The sequence below is a fragment of the Panthera onca genome, chromosome C1 (assembly GCF_046562875.1).
Source record: "Panthera onca isolate mPanOnc1 chromosome C1, mPanOnc1 haplotype 2, whole genome shotgun sequence".
In the NCBI taxonomy this organism is placed as follows: domain Eukaryota; kingdom Metazoa; phylum Chordata; class Mammalia; order Carnivora; family Felidae; genus Panthera; species Panthera onca.
The window spans coordinates 196,440,330-196,455,924 of NC_138346.1; the positions used below are offsets into that span (position 1 = coordinate 196,440,330).

Sequence of the window (15,595 nt, forward strand, 5' to 3'; positions counted from 1 at the left end):
CCCCATTATAAGAACTCTCAAGGTGCCTGGGTGGCTCAGTCAGTCGAGTGTCTGACTCTTGATTTCAGCTCAGGTCATGATCTCTCAGTTTGTGGGACTGAGCCCCACAATGGGTTCTATGCTGACAGAGAGGAACCTGCTTGGGATTCTCTCTCTCCCCCTCTCCCTCTGCCTCTCCCCTGCTCACACTCTTCGTCCCTCTCTCAAAATAAATAAATAAATAAATAAATAAATAAATAAACATTAAAAAAAAAAAAAAAAAAACCTTTAAGGGGCGCCCAGGTGGCTCAGTCAGTTGGTGTCCAACTCAGCTCAGGTCATGATCTTGTGGTCTGTGAGTTCGGGCCCCGCATCGGGCTATGCACCGACAGCTTGGAGCCTGGAGCCTGCTTCAGATTCTGTGTCTCCGTCTCTCTCTCTCTCTGCCCCTCCTCCACTCATGCTCTGAGTCTCTCCCTCTCTCAAAAATAAACACTAAAAAAATTTTTTTAATAAAAAAAAACCTTATAAAATAAGAACTCTCACTTGTGGTAAACTTGAGCTAGGCTACACATGTCAGGAGATATAATGGTTTATACATTCTCTGCAGCATTTGAGAGGTGTGGGGCAATGGGAATTAGAAGAACTGGTGGAGTTTGTTGGTTGAGAAGTCCCATTGACCGGAGGAAAGAAGAAAATGATGAGCTCTAACTAGCCAGCTACCAGTCTAGGGTATGGCATGAAAGCCAGAAAACCTCTATGACAGAACATCGCCTAAGGCAGACACCTTGCGAGAGGATACTTGCCCTTTTCAAGACCTACTCCCATGTTCTCTTGTGACTTCTAGGCCAATCAATACCAGGACCAGGTCTCAGCATGGCACCACTGAGGAAGTACTCTCTCTTCCCGGAGAAATGGGATTTTTACAGAAAGAACCACAGGATCTGGCTAACAGGTGCCAAGAGAAATCTGGAGAGCAGGCCTGGGAATGGATATTGACAGTATTAATTTGGGAGGGGAAAGGGAACAGAGGACTGGATTGGGGAAGAGTTTGTAAACATGAAGTCACTCTCCTGACTTCTGGGTCTATCATCCTGGCAGGGGCACCTGGCGCTGGGACAGCTCTGGGACAGCTCCCTGGAACTTGAGGGGGGATAAAAAAAAAACAACACAGGATCCAGGGTCCAATCAGGAGACAGAACCACAGCACTAATTTAAACAGAGCGAATTGAACGTATAGTATGGTTAAGTAGGTATGATGCTATTAACTAGGTTAGTGAAAAGGTAAGAAGAGAGAACAAGAACTAAGTTATCACAAAAGTACCAATTACAGCAGAAGATGCCCTGCCCAAGGCTGGTGAAATAAGGTAAGAGGGTGAAGTTACCAAAATTGAAAAGTTTCAAGGAGAGATTCCAAGAAACTGAAACTCAGGCTTCTGGGGAGGGGCACTGAAGTGTGGGAACCCGCAGGCTGCATTGAGCTGCTGCTCAGGGAAGGGACTGCTGATACAGGGCAAGAACCTTTGCTAGGGGGACGCTCACAGAAACAGGAAGCCAGGGGCCCCTGGGCGGCTCAGTCAGTTAAGTGTTCGACTTCGGCTCAGGTCATGATCTCACAGCTCATGAGTTCAAGCCCCATGTTGGGCTCTGTGCTGACAGCTCAGAGCCTGGAGACCACCTCAGATTCTGTGTCTCCCTCTCTCTCTGCCCCTCCCCTGCTCACACTCTGTCTCTGTCTCTCAAAAATAAACATTTAAAAAAATTTTTTAAAAAGAAAAAAGAAACAGGAAGCCAATAGGAAGAGCAAATCCCTCCTCCCTGCTTCAGCCTGGTCAACTCCCTCTTGCACTCCTAGGGACAGGGCACAGCGGGGAGCAACGGGTGAATGCTGAATGCGATTTTCAATTTTCGGAGCCTGCTCCAACCCTACACAACACATCATACAAGGGTGGGTTTGGTGCTAAGAGGCTACAGCTTAACAAGTGACAGAGAGAACAGCTACAACACAGGATGTAGAAATCCATGAACTGCTACAACTTGGAAAGCTTCCAAGAGGTGGGGCCCGCTAGAAGAAACATATTATTGAAAACCAGAGGACCCTCCAGCTGAGTATGTTCCCAGTATGCCCCTTTCACTGGAGTGGTAAGAAATGAGCTGGGATGTGAAGGGGGTGTTGGCATCATGGAGCAGCTCAGTGGTGGTTGTTCTTTCTAAGCTAAGTGAACAGTTGGGGAAGCTGCTATGGGACTGGTCTCCTTAGTGTGTGTTCATGGTGACAATGGGATTCCAGAACAGCAGAGGCCAGGTGGCAGCACTCGACCATCAGAGGCAAGGTGGATGGAAAGTCTACCAAGGGGCCCTTACCCACAGGGATCTGAGGGATAGCTAATAGACCCTAGGGTTCCAAAGGGTGAGATCAATGGGCAACCAACAATGGTATTATTGACCCATATAATTAAAACCTATTAAGAGCATGTGCTTTGAAGGCTGATGTGAGCCATCGTAGTGGAAAATTGCTCTCTCTCACCCATTTTCCATGCTTCAGTTAGTCCTTAGACCAAGAGCCTATTGTTTGAAGGAAAGACTGGGTTCCTTTGGGAAAGGACCATGCAATGCCAAGTAAGTATATGCAGAACTGCTTTCTCCACTCTTTCCCCAAAAGGACCTATGGCCATTTATCCACACTAACTGTACACTGGAGAGTGAAGAATACCCAGATGTTTCTATGGTTTTTGGTAGTATATATGCTTCTAGGAATTTGTCCATTTCTTCCAGAGTGCCCATTTTATTGGCGTATAATTGCTCGTAATATTCTCTTATTATTGTTTTTATTTCTGCTCTGTTGGTTGTGATCTCTCCTCTTTTATTCTTGATTTTATTTATTTGGGTGTTTTCCTTTTTCTTTTTGATCCAACTGGCTAGTGGTTTATCAATTTTGTTAATTCTTTCAAAGAACCAGCTTCTGGTTTCATTCATCTGTTCTACTGTTTTTTGGGTTTTGGTAGCATTAATTTCTGCTCTAATCTTTATTATTTCCTGTCTTCTGCTGGTTTGGGGTTTTATTTGCTGTTCTTTTTCCAGATCTTTAAGGTGTAAGGTTAGGTTGTGTATCTGTGACCTTTCTTCCTTCTTAGGAAGGCCTGGATTGCTATATACTTTCCTCTTATGACCGCCTTTGCTGCGTCCCAGAGCCTATGGTTTTTGAATACAGGATCTGGGCTGACACTAATACCAGGGTATCCAGGACATGGCTGTCCTGTTAAAATGGGGACATTTGGAAGCAAGATGACAAATGGAGTCTTGGCCAAAGCCCATCCCACAGTGGGTCGTTGGGTCTGCAGACTCTCCTGTGATCGTTTGCCCGTCCCCCAAAACTGGGATGAATAAACTTAGCTGAAAGAAACCTCACATTGGTTTCTTGATCTGTACAGAAAGATCCATAATAGTAGGAAGGTGGAGTGGAAGCATCTGAAATTGCACCCATACCCCCAGACAAAGTGGTTAATGAGAAATAATTCTGCGCTCTGTGGTGAATGGCAGAGATTAGCGCTTCCCTCAAAGATTTGAAGACTGTAGAAGCAGTAGTCCCCATGGCATTCCCGTTGAATTCAGATGGGCCACTGCAAAAATAAAAATGAAAACCACACAAACAGATTATGGTGGGTGATGGTGCACTGCAGAGACTTAACTGAACAGTAGCCTCAATTGCCATTTTTGTGCGAGATGTGCTGTCTTAAGCAAAACAGACCAAGATAACCTCTGGCCCTTGGTTTGTAGCAACTGTCCTGGCAAACGCATTTTCCTCCCTCCTCCCCCGCTCATTTTCAGGAAGGAAGATCAGAAATAATTAGCACTCACTTGGGATGACGGCAATATACATTCATGCTTGTGCCTCAGGGCGATGCTAACTTTCCCAGTCTGTCACAGTATAGTACCTCCCGTTCCTCAGAACCTCATACCGCTTCTGAGAAATACTATGTCGATGAGATCTTATGAATCAGACTTGGGGAAGAGGAAGTAGCAAGTCCTTTGGATGCCCTCTAAGACATATGCGCAAGTGGGTAGGAGACAAAAAGATTCAGGGATCTGAAACAACAGTAAACGTTCTAGGGGTTCAGTGATCTAGGACATGCAGAGACATCCCCTTCAAAGTAATAGACAAGTAATTGTACTTTGTGTCTCTTATCACCAAGACAGAGGCACTCAGTGGACCTCTGGATTTTGGAGACAACCTATATCTCATGTGGGAATACTACTCCGAACCATTTATCAGATGCCATGGTGATAGAAGTAGGTAAAGACACATATGGAGCCTTTGACCAGCCCAGTGGGAGGCTTCAGTGCAGACCCCTAGGTATCTGAAGCAAGAATATGCTTTCTGGAGCAGGAAACCATTCAGTATTTGAAAACCAACTCCTGGTGTGCTGTGAGATTCTGATAGAGACTGAGCAATTGACCATGGGAGACCAACTGACCATGTGGCCAGAGTTTCCCAGGGTAAGTTAAGTACTGTCAGATTCACCAAGTCATAAAGTCAGACAGTTGCAACAGCAAGGCATCGTGGGATGGAAATGAGACATTCAAGACCAGGCCTGACAGGCCCAGAGGTCACAGAGGAATTACACAAGCAGGCCAGACCCCACGTGGTGACCCTATTTTCACTGAAGCCTCTCCCTCAGCTCACAGCTATAACTCATGGGGGATTCCTTATGACCAGCCACAGAGGAGGAGAACGCTTGGGCCCGGTTTATGGGCAGGTTAGCCCCATAGGCTAGTAAAAGACACAGAACAAAACACAACTTTTGCTGATCTGCAGCCCCACTCAGGGGTGTCCTGCAGGAGAGTGGAAAGGGGACATTCTCCTAGGAGGCAGAACTTCAAAGAGCGTCTCAACTTGATGGAAGCCATACGTGGCCCAACGGCACGGGCTCCCTCTCACCAAAAGCGATCTAGGTGTTACTGCTACTAAATGTCCAGCCTGTTAGAGCAAAGACTGACGCCATGCTCTTGATATGCTATCACCCCTTGAGGAGAGCACCCAGCCACGTGGTGTCAGGTGAATTACAATGAGCCCAACCGTCACGGAGGGGCCATGATTCTTCCATGACTTCATGAGATGTGTACAGGTTTGTCTTCTCAGTCCACAGCGTCTTGGCTAGCATTACTCTCTGAGGCTCCCAGAGTATCTAATTTATCATCACGACATTCCCGCCCCCCCCCCCACCGCCGCCCGTGACCATGGAGGACGTGGTCACATGACCGTATTATCCACTGGTCCTGCTATACACCATATCAACCAGAACCAACCATACTAAGAAGATGTTGGAATAATCACTTGAAGGTATAACCAAGGCATCAACTTACAGACAGGGTTGACGTGTTGCCTGAAGACATATTTCTATACTTTGAGCCAATAGCCATTATATATCTGCTATTTCCCTGATCAGTAGAATATACAGGTCTGGAAACAAAGGAAGTGGCCTCTTTCACCTTTGTTCTCACTGTCCTGCTTGATAAATTTATGCTTTCCACCCCAAACCCTTAAGCCTAGAGATCTTAGTTCTCAAAGGGCAGGGGGAGAATGCTTCTACCAGAGGATACAATAATGTTTTTTCTAAAACTAAAATCTGCAGTTACCCGCTGTGCTAGCTGACTTAACAGTGCTGCATTACAGCGCGCCCTCCCCTTCCCTGGATCACTTTCTCAGTGTTGCTTACGCTTCCCAAATAAACTATTTTCACTCCACTCCTTATCTCAAGGTCAGCTCTTGGAATAACCAATGCTAAGATGCATTTGGTTCAAGGACCAGGCTTTGAAAAGCAATGAGTTAGAGAGTGAACTCATTTGAATTTTTTTAAAAAAATCTCTCTCCCTTTCCCTCTCTCTCTCTCTCTCTCTCTCCTGCCAACTCCTCCTCCCTTGTGTGTGCGCGCACACACACGTAAAACAGGTGAAAAGGTCTATAAGGATATAAACAAGTATTGATAATAGCTCTTTCTAGGTGGTGTAATCATGAATATTTCAACTTTCCTTTTAATTTTTCTCTGTGTTTTGTTCTTCTGCAGTAGCAACTGTGTATTAGCAGCTCTCTTTAATTGGCAATTAGGAGATTATTACCGACCTCAGTGAGTGGCAGGGAGCAGAGCCAAGCTGTCATGGCTGATGAACGGCAGGGGAGGGTGTGGGGGGGGGCAGGGGATGGGCACCTGGGTGGCTCAGTTGGTTAAGCGGACTTGGGCTCAGGTCATGATCTTGAGGTTCTTGGGTCCGAGCCCTGCGTTGGGCTCCGTGCTGACAGCTTGGAGCCTGGAGCCTGCTTCGGATTCTGTGTCTCCTTCTCTCTCTCTGCCCCTCCCCCACTTGCGCTCGCGCTCTCTCTCTCTCTCTCTCTCTCTCTCAAAAGTAAATAAACATTTAAAAAATGTTTTTAAAATTTTTTTAAGGCTGGGAAATGAGGTGGGAGCTATATAGGTGTGGGGACCGTGGACAGTGCTGTTTGAAGAGTAACTTGAGTGTGCTCACTGGCTGAGGGAAAGAGGCCAATGCTGACAGCGGAGACACAAAGACAGTGGAGAGGGGGATAATTGAAGGAGTTGGGTCCCAGAGGAGGTCTGAGGGGATTGGACCTGGACCCAGGTGGAGAAATTCATTTTGAACAGAAGGCACACTTCACCCTCAGGCGAGGGGGAAGGAAGTGAGGACGAATAAAGTTATAAATGCATTGACTTCATCCATTTGTTTATATTACACTCTGCCTCATTTCACAGAGGACTTGAGGTATTTCTATAGCTGAGTTGACAGGCTGAAGGAGACTGGAAGTTGAGAAGTCCCCAGAGAGGGGCTCTATTTATTCTTCTTGGAGTGGAAGGCAAGGTCCCCCACAGAGAAGGGAGCAGGGGCGAACCTGCAGGGCTTGAGGAGACAGGCAAGGGTTTGGCATGGGGAGGGGCTCCACTGGATGGAGCTGAGGGCCCAGATCTGGCCCAGTTCCAGGCTGCACACCATGAAATCTTCTCCAGTGGCTCTGGGTGGAGAAGCCTGTGCCTCCTACTTGGCCTGGCTCTGAGCGAGTAACTCACCCCTCTGAGCCACAGTGTCCTTATCTGCAAAGGGGGAGAAAAACAGCCAGTCTGGATGGCAGTGGTGAGGATTAAATGAAACCACGCCATGAAACACCAGGCACAGCGCCTGGCACACAGGAGAGGCTCAGTTAATGCTGATTATCTTGCCCCTCCTGCTCTGAGTAAACCTGAACCCGAGGTAGGTATCTGCATGGAAAGGGACATGGCTGTTGGTCCTTGTCCTGGTGGATGCCGTTAAACACAACAATTAAAAAAATGTTTTTTTAATGTTTATTTATTTTTGAGAGAGACAGAGTCAAGCGGAGGAGGGGCAGAGGGAGAGAGAGGGAGACATAGAATCTGAAGCAGGCTCCAGGTTCTGAGCTGTCAGCACCGAGCCCGACGCAGGGCTCGAACTCATGAACCATAAGATCATGACCTGAGCGGAAGTCAGACGCTTAACCGACTGAGCCACCCAGGCGCCCCTAAACACAACAATTTTAAATACAGCCCACTCGTTATTCATGGTAGCTGGGTTCTCTAAAGTTGCCATAAAGATTGAAATAGGGAATACTGACTGAATCATTGCCCCTTGAGGAAATACAGTGTTAGGTTCCTGCGAGCCTCCGGCCACATTTTCATCAGCCAATCAATGCATAACCTTGTTTTATGTATGTTTCTGTTTAAAGACACCATATCTAATATGCACTGTTGATTCATTAATATTGAACTCATGGCCAACAGCACCGTAACTGAGGCCAGAAGGAAGCTCATCTACCACATGCACGTGTTTTCTCCCTAAGGCTCAACACGGCCCTCCTGGGTTTAGGAACTGGCCAGCATTTCAGTGCGACCCTCAGGGGCCAGTTTAAACAGTAACATCACCAACAAAGCGCACAAAAATGATGAAAACACGGCACTGAATACACCATGACAAAGACACTTGTTTACGGTAGGAGGGCTGAAACAAGAAGGCAGAATATCCCCTGGTCACCTTGTTGGACCTCAGCTGAGAACACGAGTGTCAGACAACTCGCAAGGGTCAGTACTCTGCGCGTGCGTAGATCCTTAAATGACTGCAGAAGTTCCTCAAGTATTGATTTGGGGTTACGGATAAGTTTACAAGCAGGTACATTTGCAAATAAGGAAATCATGAATAATGACATTGACATCTGACTGTGTACTTATTTTTTCTGATTACAAAATTAAATAGTAAATACAGCTACGCATACTATGTAAAAGTTCAAGTCCCCTCCATTATCCTGTCCCATAGATAAACACCGCTGGAACTCCTGCAGAGTTTTACAGATTTCTCCCAGGCAGATAATGCCTGTGTGCATGCATGTGACTGTGTGTCTGTGTCTGAGTGTGTGTGTGTGTGTGTGTGTGTGTGTGTGTGTGTGTTTTCCACTCAACAAGAGCTCTTGGATAGTTTTCAAAACAACTTTTTTTCCTGAAATTATTTTTCAGAGTATGGATGGAAACAGTCGGCATATGCCCTGCAGTCAGGACCTCCTAGTCTTAGTTCAGACCCCTCGACCGCATCAAGTTGGGGAAACAACTGTCCAGAAAGAGCAATGGCTTGCCAAACTTAACCATAACCAGCAGTCTGAGTGTGGTGTTCTGCATCTTAGTGGAGATGGTGTAAGGTCAGCAGAAGAACCACTGGAAGGGTAAAAAGACGAAGCAGGAAAGCACTGGGAAAGGCCAAGAAACTGACTTATAGCCAGAGAAGACCATATTCCCCACACTTGGGAAGGGGTCGCAGCTACAGAGCAAGAGGAACTTAGCTACTTGAAAAGATTCAGGCAGTAGCTAACATAGTATCAGAGCTTCTGAAAACAGCTACGGGATAGCATGGGCTAGGCCAAGCTGCTGCAAGAAATAGACCCGAAATACAATGGCTTCTCCAAAGTGGACGTTTATTTGTCTTTCTCTAGTCCACGTTGGTGAGTGGTTCCACTCCGTGTCGTCATTCAGAACCCAGCCTCCTTCCTTATTTTTGCTTTGTCAACCCCTTTGAAGCATTATGGAAGCTGGGTCCCTGGCACATCTGTGTTCCACCTCGAGGGAAGAGGAAATGGAGCATGGCAGAGCAAAAGCCCCAGTGCCTTAAGCACTGTTTCTATTTACGTTCTATTAGAAAGGACTTAGTCACAAAGCCACGCTCATAGCAACTAGGAAGTGCGGTCTCCAGCAGACCAGCTATGTGGCCAGCTACTATATTGCTATAGAAGAAGGGGATAGATTACATGTGGGATAACTGAAGCCCATCCACCTGTCATCAAGGCTTTTTTTCATTTCGCTTCAAATGCTTCAATAATCTATACCTCGCCCTCCTTACAAAAAAATATTGGGGGTGCATATCAGTATATTATTTGGGATTCTTTTGTTTGCCAAGTGACAGCACACAATTATTAAACTTGCTTAAGCAATAAGGTGGGCCACCTCATATATCCAAAGGTCTAGGCTCTACTTCAGAGCACCAGCCCTTCTTCCCTTGGACTCCCCCCACCTCAGTCATGCGTTGGCTGCATCCTCAGAGTGGGAGCAAGTAAACTGTGGCAACTCTGAGCATCACCACCAAACACATCCACAATCAGCAAAGGGGGCAGAGTGCTTTTGAAAGGGAAGAGACCCTCAGCAGAAGTCACCTTCCCACCATAGGCTTGCCCTCTGGTTTTTCAGGCCAGATCTACATGTCCGAGCCCAAAGTATCACTGGCAAGAGGAATGCAACCACCACAATGGAGTTGGACCAAAAGGGACTTAACTGCCAGACTGGGCTGGGGTCATCCTTCCCTTGGTCACTTGGGGAAGAGACCCACCTAAGCAAAATCAGACTCCGACTGCAAGAAAAAGTCTTCGCATTAAGGTACCAACTTGCTTCTGGCAATGATGGAGACACCGGACCGGGTAGGTGGTCGTGTGAGGGAGGGAACGTAATGTAAACAGCAGAGAAGTAAATTCAAACTGTTTCTTAAATTGTACCTCAACGAAGTTTAACTCCAGTGAAGACTTTTCTGGAGAAGGCAGAAAGTGGGGAGCCATGCTCCATTACTAAATTCCATAGTGTCTATACTCTCAATACCCTATAGTCTTCTCTCCTTCCCCAATGTCATGGCCCCAGTTCAGGTCTCCTGCAGGCACTATGACAACAGTGACCTAACTGGGGCCAGTCTCTCTTCCTGCAGTCGACAATCTTGCTGCTGTCATTCAGCTACACACCTTTACCGTGTACCAAGCACTGCGCATGTGCAGACAGATCAGAAAGAGTCCCTGCCTTCTTCACCTTGCTGCGGGCATCTCCTTGACTCCTTGACACCTACATCAGACCAAGTCATGCCCCTACTTGAAAGCTCAATGCCCTCAGGAAACCCTTCACCGTGACCCTCAACACCCTCCACTCGTTGCCTTCCCCTCCCCAACCCCAACACTGCAGAACTACTTGGACTTGCCTCAAAGTGCCTCTCTTTTCACGCCTCTGCTTTTGCATAGGCTGTCTCCTCTGTCTAGAAATCCCTTATCCCCTCTCCATCTGGCATACAAGATAAGGTCTCCTATTACTCTCTCCTCTCCAGCTCCACCCTCTCTCCCTCCCGCGGCGCGCGCGCGCACACACACACACACACACACACACACACACACAAATATAGCACTCCGGAAATGTTTGCTGAATGGAGGCAACTCATTGGGTCAGACAGTAGCCAGCTCCTCCAAGCACTCCTTAAGAAAGTGAAGAGGAAATGTTGAACTTGCTCTAAGCAAGCAGGGCATTTCTCTCGAGTGTATCTTTACGTTTTATGCAAAAGTTGTGTTCTATAGAGATTACACGACATATCCTTGTTTGTTTTAATAAAACGTAATTATTTTTCCCAAATCTTCAAGTCGATGATCCAGAAAGATGCTCCTTGTTTACTCGTTATCCTCTTAAATTAGCTGTCCTTACCCGCCGCGGGGACCCTAATGAGACGTGCCTCTTGTTCCGTGAGCGGATCCTGAAGGAACAGCTGGGTTTCGGTCCCCGGGGGAGTAGGGGAACAGTGGGGGCGGGGAGGGGGTCCGCAGGCTGGAGGCCTGGCCCCGCCTCTCCTCTCCCCCGCCCGCCGCAGGGGCGGAGTCGCCCGGGCCCGGCCCGCGGGGGCGGGGAGGGAGTCACTGCCGCCGGCAGCTCGCGCACGGCTGGTTCCGGGTTGAGAGGCTGCGCTCGGACCGGAGCAGTGGCCGCTGAGCCGGCAGGGTAAGGGGCAACGCCGGGCAGGGTCTTGGGGCCGGGATCGGGCAGCTGTGCGTGCTCGCACCCCTCCTCTCCTCTGCCACGCACAGCCGCGGCGCAGCTGGCTTCCCCCTTCCCCAGAATTCCCCATCCCAGCTTCTCCCCCTCCCCCCACTGCACCCATCCCGGGATTTCAGCCCCCCTAAGGCCTCCGCCCCCTCCTGGATCCTCTTCTCCCAGCGCCCACCCTTTCAGACTGTCCTTTCCTCTAGAACCTCCTTGCCAGAGCCCCTTCCCTCATACACCTACGACCCCCACCCTCCAGCACCCATCGCTCCGAGTCACCCACTACCTCGAGACCACCTTTCTGGACTCGCATGCCGGCTAGTGTCTACCCTGCACCTCTTCTTCGCGTGCCCCCCTCCCTCCCGGACAGGCCCCCTTCCTTCTCTTGTGGCTGTTACTCCTGCCTCTCGCCACCTGCTCCCCGCACCCATCTCTCGGTGCTGCCCCCGACAGCGCCGCGCTCTCTCAGCAGCCCCCCTGCATCTCAGGGCCCCTCTCCGCCGCCCCCAGCGCCATGGCGTGCAGCCTCAAGGACGAGCTGCTCTGCTCCATCTGTCTGAGCATCTACCAGGACCCGGTGAGCCTGGGCTGCGAGCACTACTTCTGCCGCCGCTGCATCACCGAGCACTGGGTGAGGCAGGAGGCGCAGGGCGCCCGCGACTGCCCCGAGTGCCGGCGCACGTTCGCCGAGCCCGCGCTCGCGCCCAGCCTCAAGCTGGCCAACATCGTGGAGCGCTACAGCGCCTTCCCGCTGGACGCCATCCTCAACGCGCGCCGCGCCGCGCGACCCTGCCAGGCGCACGACAAGGTCAAGCTCTTCTGCCTCACGGACCGCGCGCTGCTCTGCTTCTTCTGCGACGAGCCCGCGCTGCACGAGCAGCACCAGGTCACCGGCATCGATGATGCCTTCGAGGAGTTGCAGGTGAGCAGCCCGGCCGGCCGGAGGCGGGGGCGGGGCGGGGGCGGGGCCAGGGCCGGGCCGGGGGCGGGGTTAGGGCTGGGCCGCGGGCTGGGCCAAGTCAGAATTGTCACGGGGCGGGGCCGCCGGCAGGGTCAGGGCCCTATCAGAATTAGGACGGGACGGGAACGGGGCGGGGCCTCGGCGAGAGGGCGGACTGTTGGAGGCGGGGCCTAGGGCCCTCTGCACCCGGAGGGGTCTGAGACCGACTCTAAGTGGGGGTGGGTCCGTGGTTGGGGAGAGGTCACCCACAGGGTGTTACGGCTGGGACAAATGAGATCAGAGCTGGCCCAGGTACGGGCTCAGGGCAAGGTTGGGGACGGGGAAGGATCAGAGCTGGGCAAGAGCAGGGCCACTGTCAGGGCCCATGCGGCCTGGACCTGGAAGCAGGGACCACAAATGAATGCTTCGGGACAAACAGACGAGAATGGGCTAGACAGGGGGCGGGACTGCATCCGGGAATGGGTCAGGACTATTTGGAGTAGCTGAGGGATCGACTTGGGGCACAATGGGGCAAGACTCAATCAGGTGTGCACCAAGACCTTAGGGGACAGTACCAGGACTAAATTGTGCTGGGCAAGTCAGAGTTAAATCTGAGAGAGAGCCTAAGTTATGGTCATCCCCAAACTTCTGAGAGGATGAGTTTGGGTACCAAGAGGATGAGTTTGGCTAGGCCAAGGTGTCTGAGGGGTTAAAGATGGGATCAAGTCCAGATACTGTAAGAACTATTTTGGGTTTAAACCAGGGGCCAGGTTGACAGTGGGAACAGGACTTAAGACTCAAGATTTGGAGAATAAGACCCTAAGGTGAGGTGATTCAAGAAAAGGGAGGGGGATGGACCTCTAGGAGTCTCCAAGAGCTTTTGATGACCTCCTTGGCCTCATCAAGACCTTTGAAGACTAAATGAAACAGTATATGCAGGGGTAACCTGAGTTCAGTCAGCCTAAGACTATAACTGATCTCCCTCAAACCTTCCCATTGAAACAGACCAACTCCTATTCAACTCTCAAAGCCTGCTCAAATGTCCTTTCTGTGTAAGCCTTCCCAAGCTCCCCCAGCCAAAAGAGGGGAAAAAAAATTGCATTAGAGCCACATTTCCGTAAATATCTTCTGTTAATAAGTATGATGTTTTAAAAAGTAGTGTTCCAAGATCAGGTATATTGGGAAAATATAGTATATTATCTCTACCTCCCTTGGAGGATTCTTCATGTACATTTTGCATATTAAAGGTTTTGGAGAAATCTTGTAGAAAACATACCCATTTTACTGTGTTTAATAAAATGGCACCCAAGCTTATTTCAGCCTGGAAGCCTAGAATCTTCTCAACCTAAACTGTTTCAATCCTGCAGTCCCGTTTCTTTGGCCTTGACCAGTCTAGCACACAGTTCCCAAAGAGCAGGGGAAGTCTCTTATTCATCATATCTATGGCCCCAAAGCCTGGCACATCAGTACATATCAGTAAAGTTTGAATAATAAATGACTAATTCTGGCCTGAGCTGGCCCATACTGTGGAGCCTTTAGAAGCAGAAGATTTTTCACTCAAACATTTTTTGAATATGCAGTGGGCTAACTTGGCGGAGACTGAGCTCCCTGACCCTTGAGATGCTTAAGCAGGAATTAAATAACTACTTTCCCCTATGTTGTAGGAAGCCCCCTCCCCTTATGCTTATACATAAGTCTCTGTAAGTCAACCTGCACTTAGTAGATACCCATGGATGACCCTTGGCCTAGGAGAAATGGTCCCATGTTTACCACCCTCCCCGCCCTGTTCCTTTCATCCCCAAACCATTACTGACTCCCTCCCAGTCTGGCTCTGTGAGGATGGAGAGCAAGAGTTGGGGGCTCTGGGAGCTTGCACAGGCTGGCATGGGCCCTCCACCTCCAGAGTCTTTTGTGCCAGGCCCTTGTAGCCCCACCTCTCCATCTGCGAGGTCCCATAAATGGAGGAGAGAACCTTTGACATAGCTTGGTGCAGGTTGTGGGGTTTGAAGGGAGTCTGTTTGAAACTATCTGTCCAACCTCATCCTTATAATAGATATGGAGACTGAGGTCCGGAGAGGTTAATGTAACTTCCCCAAAGCCACACTATCAGACAATGAGAACCAGACTAGAAAGCTCAGCCTGCCCCAGGCCAGATCCCTCCTCCATCACTCAGCCTCTCCTCTCTCTGTCTGACTTTCTCGCTGGAGAGCCCTCTGCCTTCTGAGCCTGGGTTCCTCTGTTTGCAAACCAAGAAGTCAGAACTATTGTGTTTTGGTTTTTTGCAGTCCATTCCATGTCCTGGGGAATGCAGGAGAAATTAAATATATCTTTTCTCCAAATGTTAGTGAAGCACTTTTACTCCTGAGTGAAAAGAACAGGAGGGCCACTCAGCTACCTTCTAGTATGTACTGTCCTGCGGTCAGATAGTCTTGGGTTCCAAACCTTCCTTCAGCACTGCTAGTGTGTGACTCGACAAGTCCCTTCATGTAAGCCTTGATGCTCTGGCCGGTACAATGGGGTCACAGTGATTCTTTCCTACCAGGATTTTAGGAGGCTGACCTGAGGTGGGCCTGCTGTTTGCAATGCTTGGCACAGGGCAGGGGCTGGGTCAGCATGCATTCCCATCCCTTCTCCTTCTACCTGAGAGAACTCATGTACCCAGCTGGGCAAATGTCCAGACCTGCCTTCCTTGCGAGAGAAGGAGGCCTTGCTTTGGTGCCTCCTTTGGGCTTGGCAAGAAGGTGGCAGAGAAACATCCCTGCCCACTGGAGAGGTAAGCTCCTGGGGGAGGTTCGGGCCACTCCCCACCCCACCTGCCTCTCTCTCCTTGTGGGGAAGTGGGGCTCATTAGTTACTTGTGCGCTGGGAATGAAGCTGAGCCTACCCAGCACACCCTCTCCTCTCCCAGCTGCTGGTGGTTCTGTCCCACGGTTCCTAGAACCAGGGCTTGGGCCCCTCTCCTGGAAACTAACTGACTCAGAGCTGCCAGGGCCTTGGAGATCTTTTGGTGCAGCCCTCACTTGACAGATGGAGAAACGGCTGGCCGAGGAGGAGGGAGGGGACTTTGCCCAAGGCCAGAGGCCAGAGGAGGCTGTGCCTGGGCTCAGCTGGACTCTCCTCACATCCCACCTAGCGGTTGGCCTGGAGCTTTTACATTTATTATAAATCCTGGAGGTAGCAGAGCAGAAAGGTTAAGAATTCTGGCTTTGTACTTGGGCAGCTTCAATCCTGGTGCCACCATTTTCTGGCAGTGGAAACTCAGAAAAGTTATTTACCATCCCTCATTGACAGCAGTGGGGATGGATTAAATAAGATGACATTTGTAAGAACTTAG

At 49.7% G+C, this 15,595-nt stretch overlaps 1 protein-coding gene across 3 annotated transcripts in view; it reads left to right on the top strand.

Moving 5' to 3' along the window:
- Positions 1 to 11,170: 11,170 nt before the first annotated feature.
- Positions 11,171 to 15,595, top strand: part of TRIM62 (tripartite motif containing 62) — a 30,993-nt gene continuing 26,568 nt past the window's right edge. Inside the window, exons 1-2 of one of the 3 annotated variants that reach the window (XM_060625155.3) lie at positions 11,171 to 11,279; positions 11,810 to 12,243. In XM_060625155.3, the coding sequence (XP_060481138.1) occupies positions 11,836 to 12,243 (408 nt within the window). In that variant the 5' untranslated portion in view covers positions 11,171 to 11,279; positions 11,810 to 11,835. Of the gene's footprint in view, positions 11,280 to 11,793; positions 12,244 to 15,595 lie in introns of all 3 variants that reach the window. The other 2 variants (XM_060625158.3, XM_060625156.3) reach the window with 2 other exon arrangements.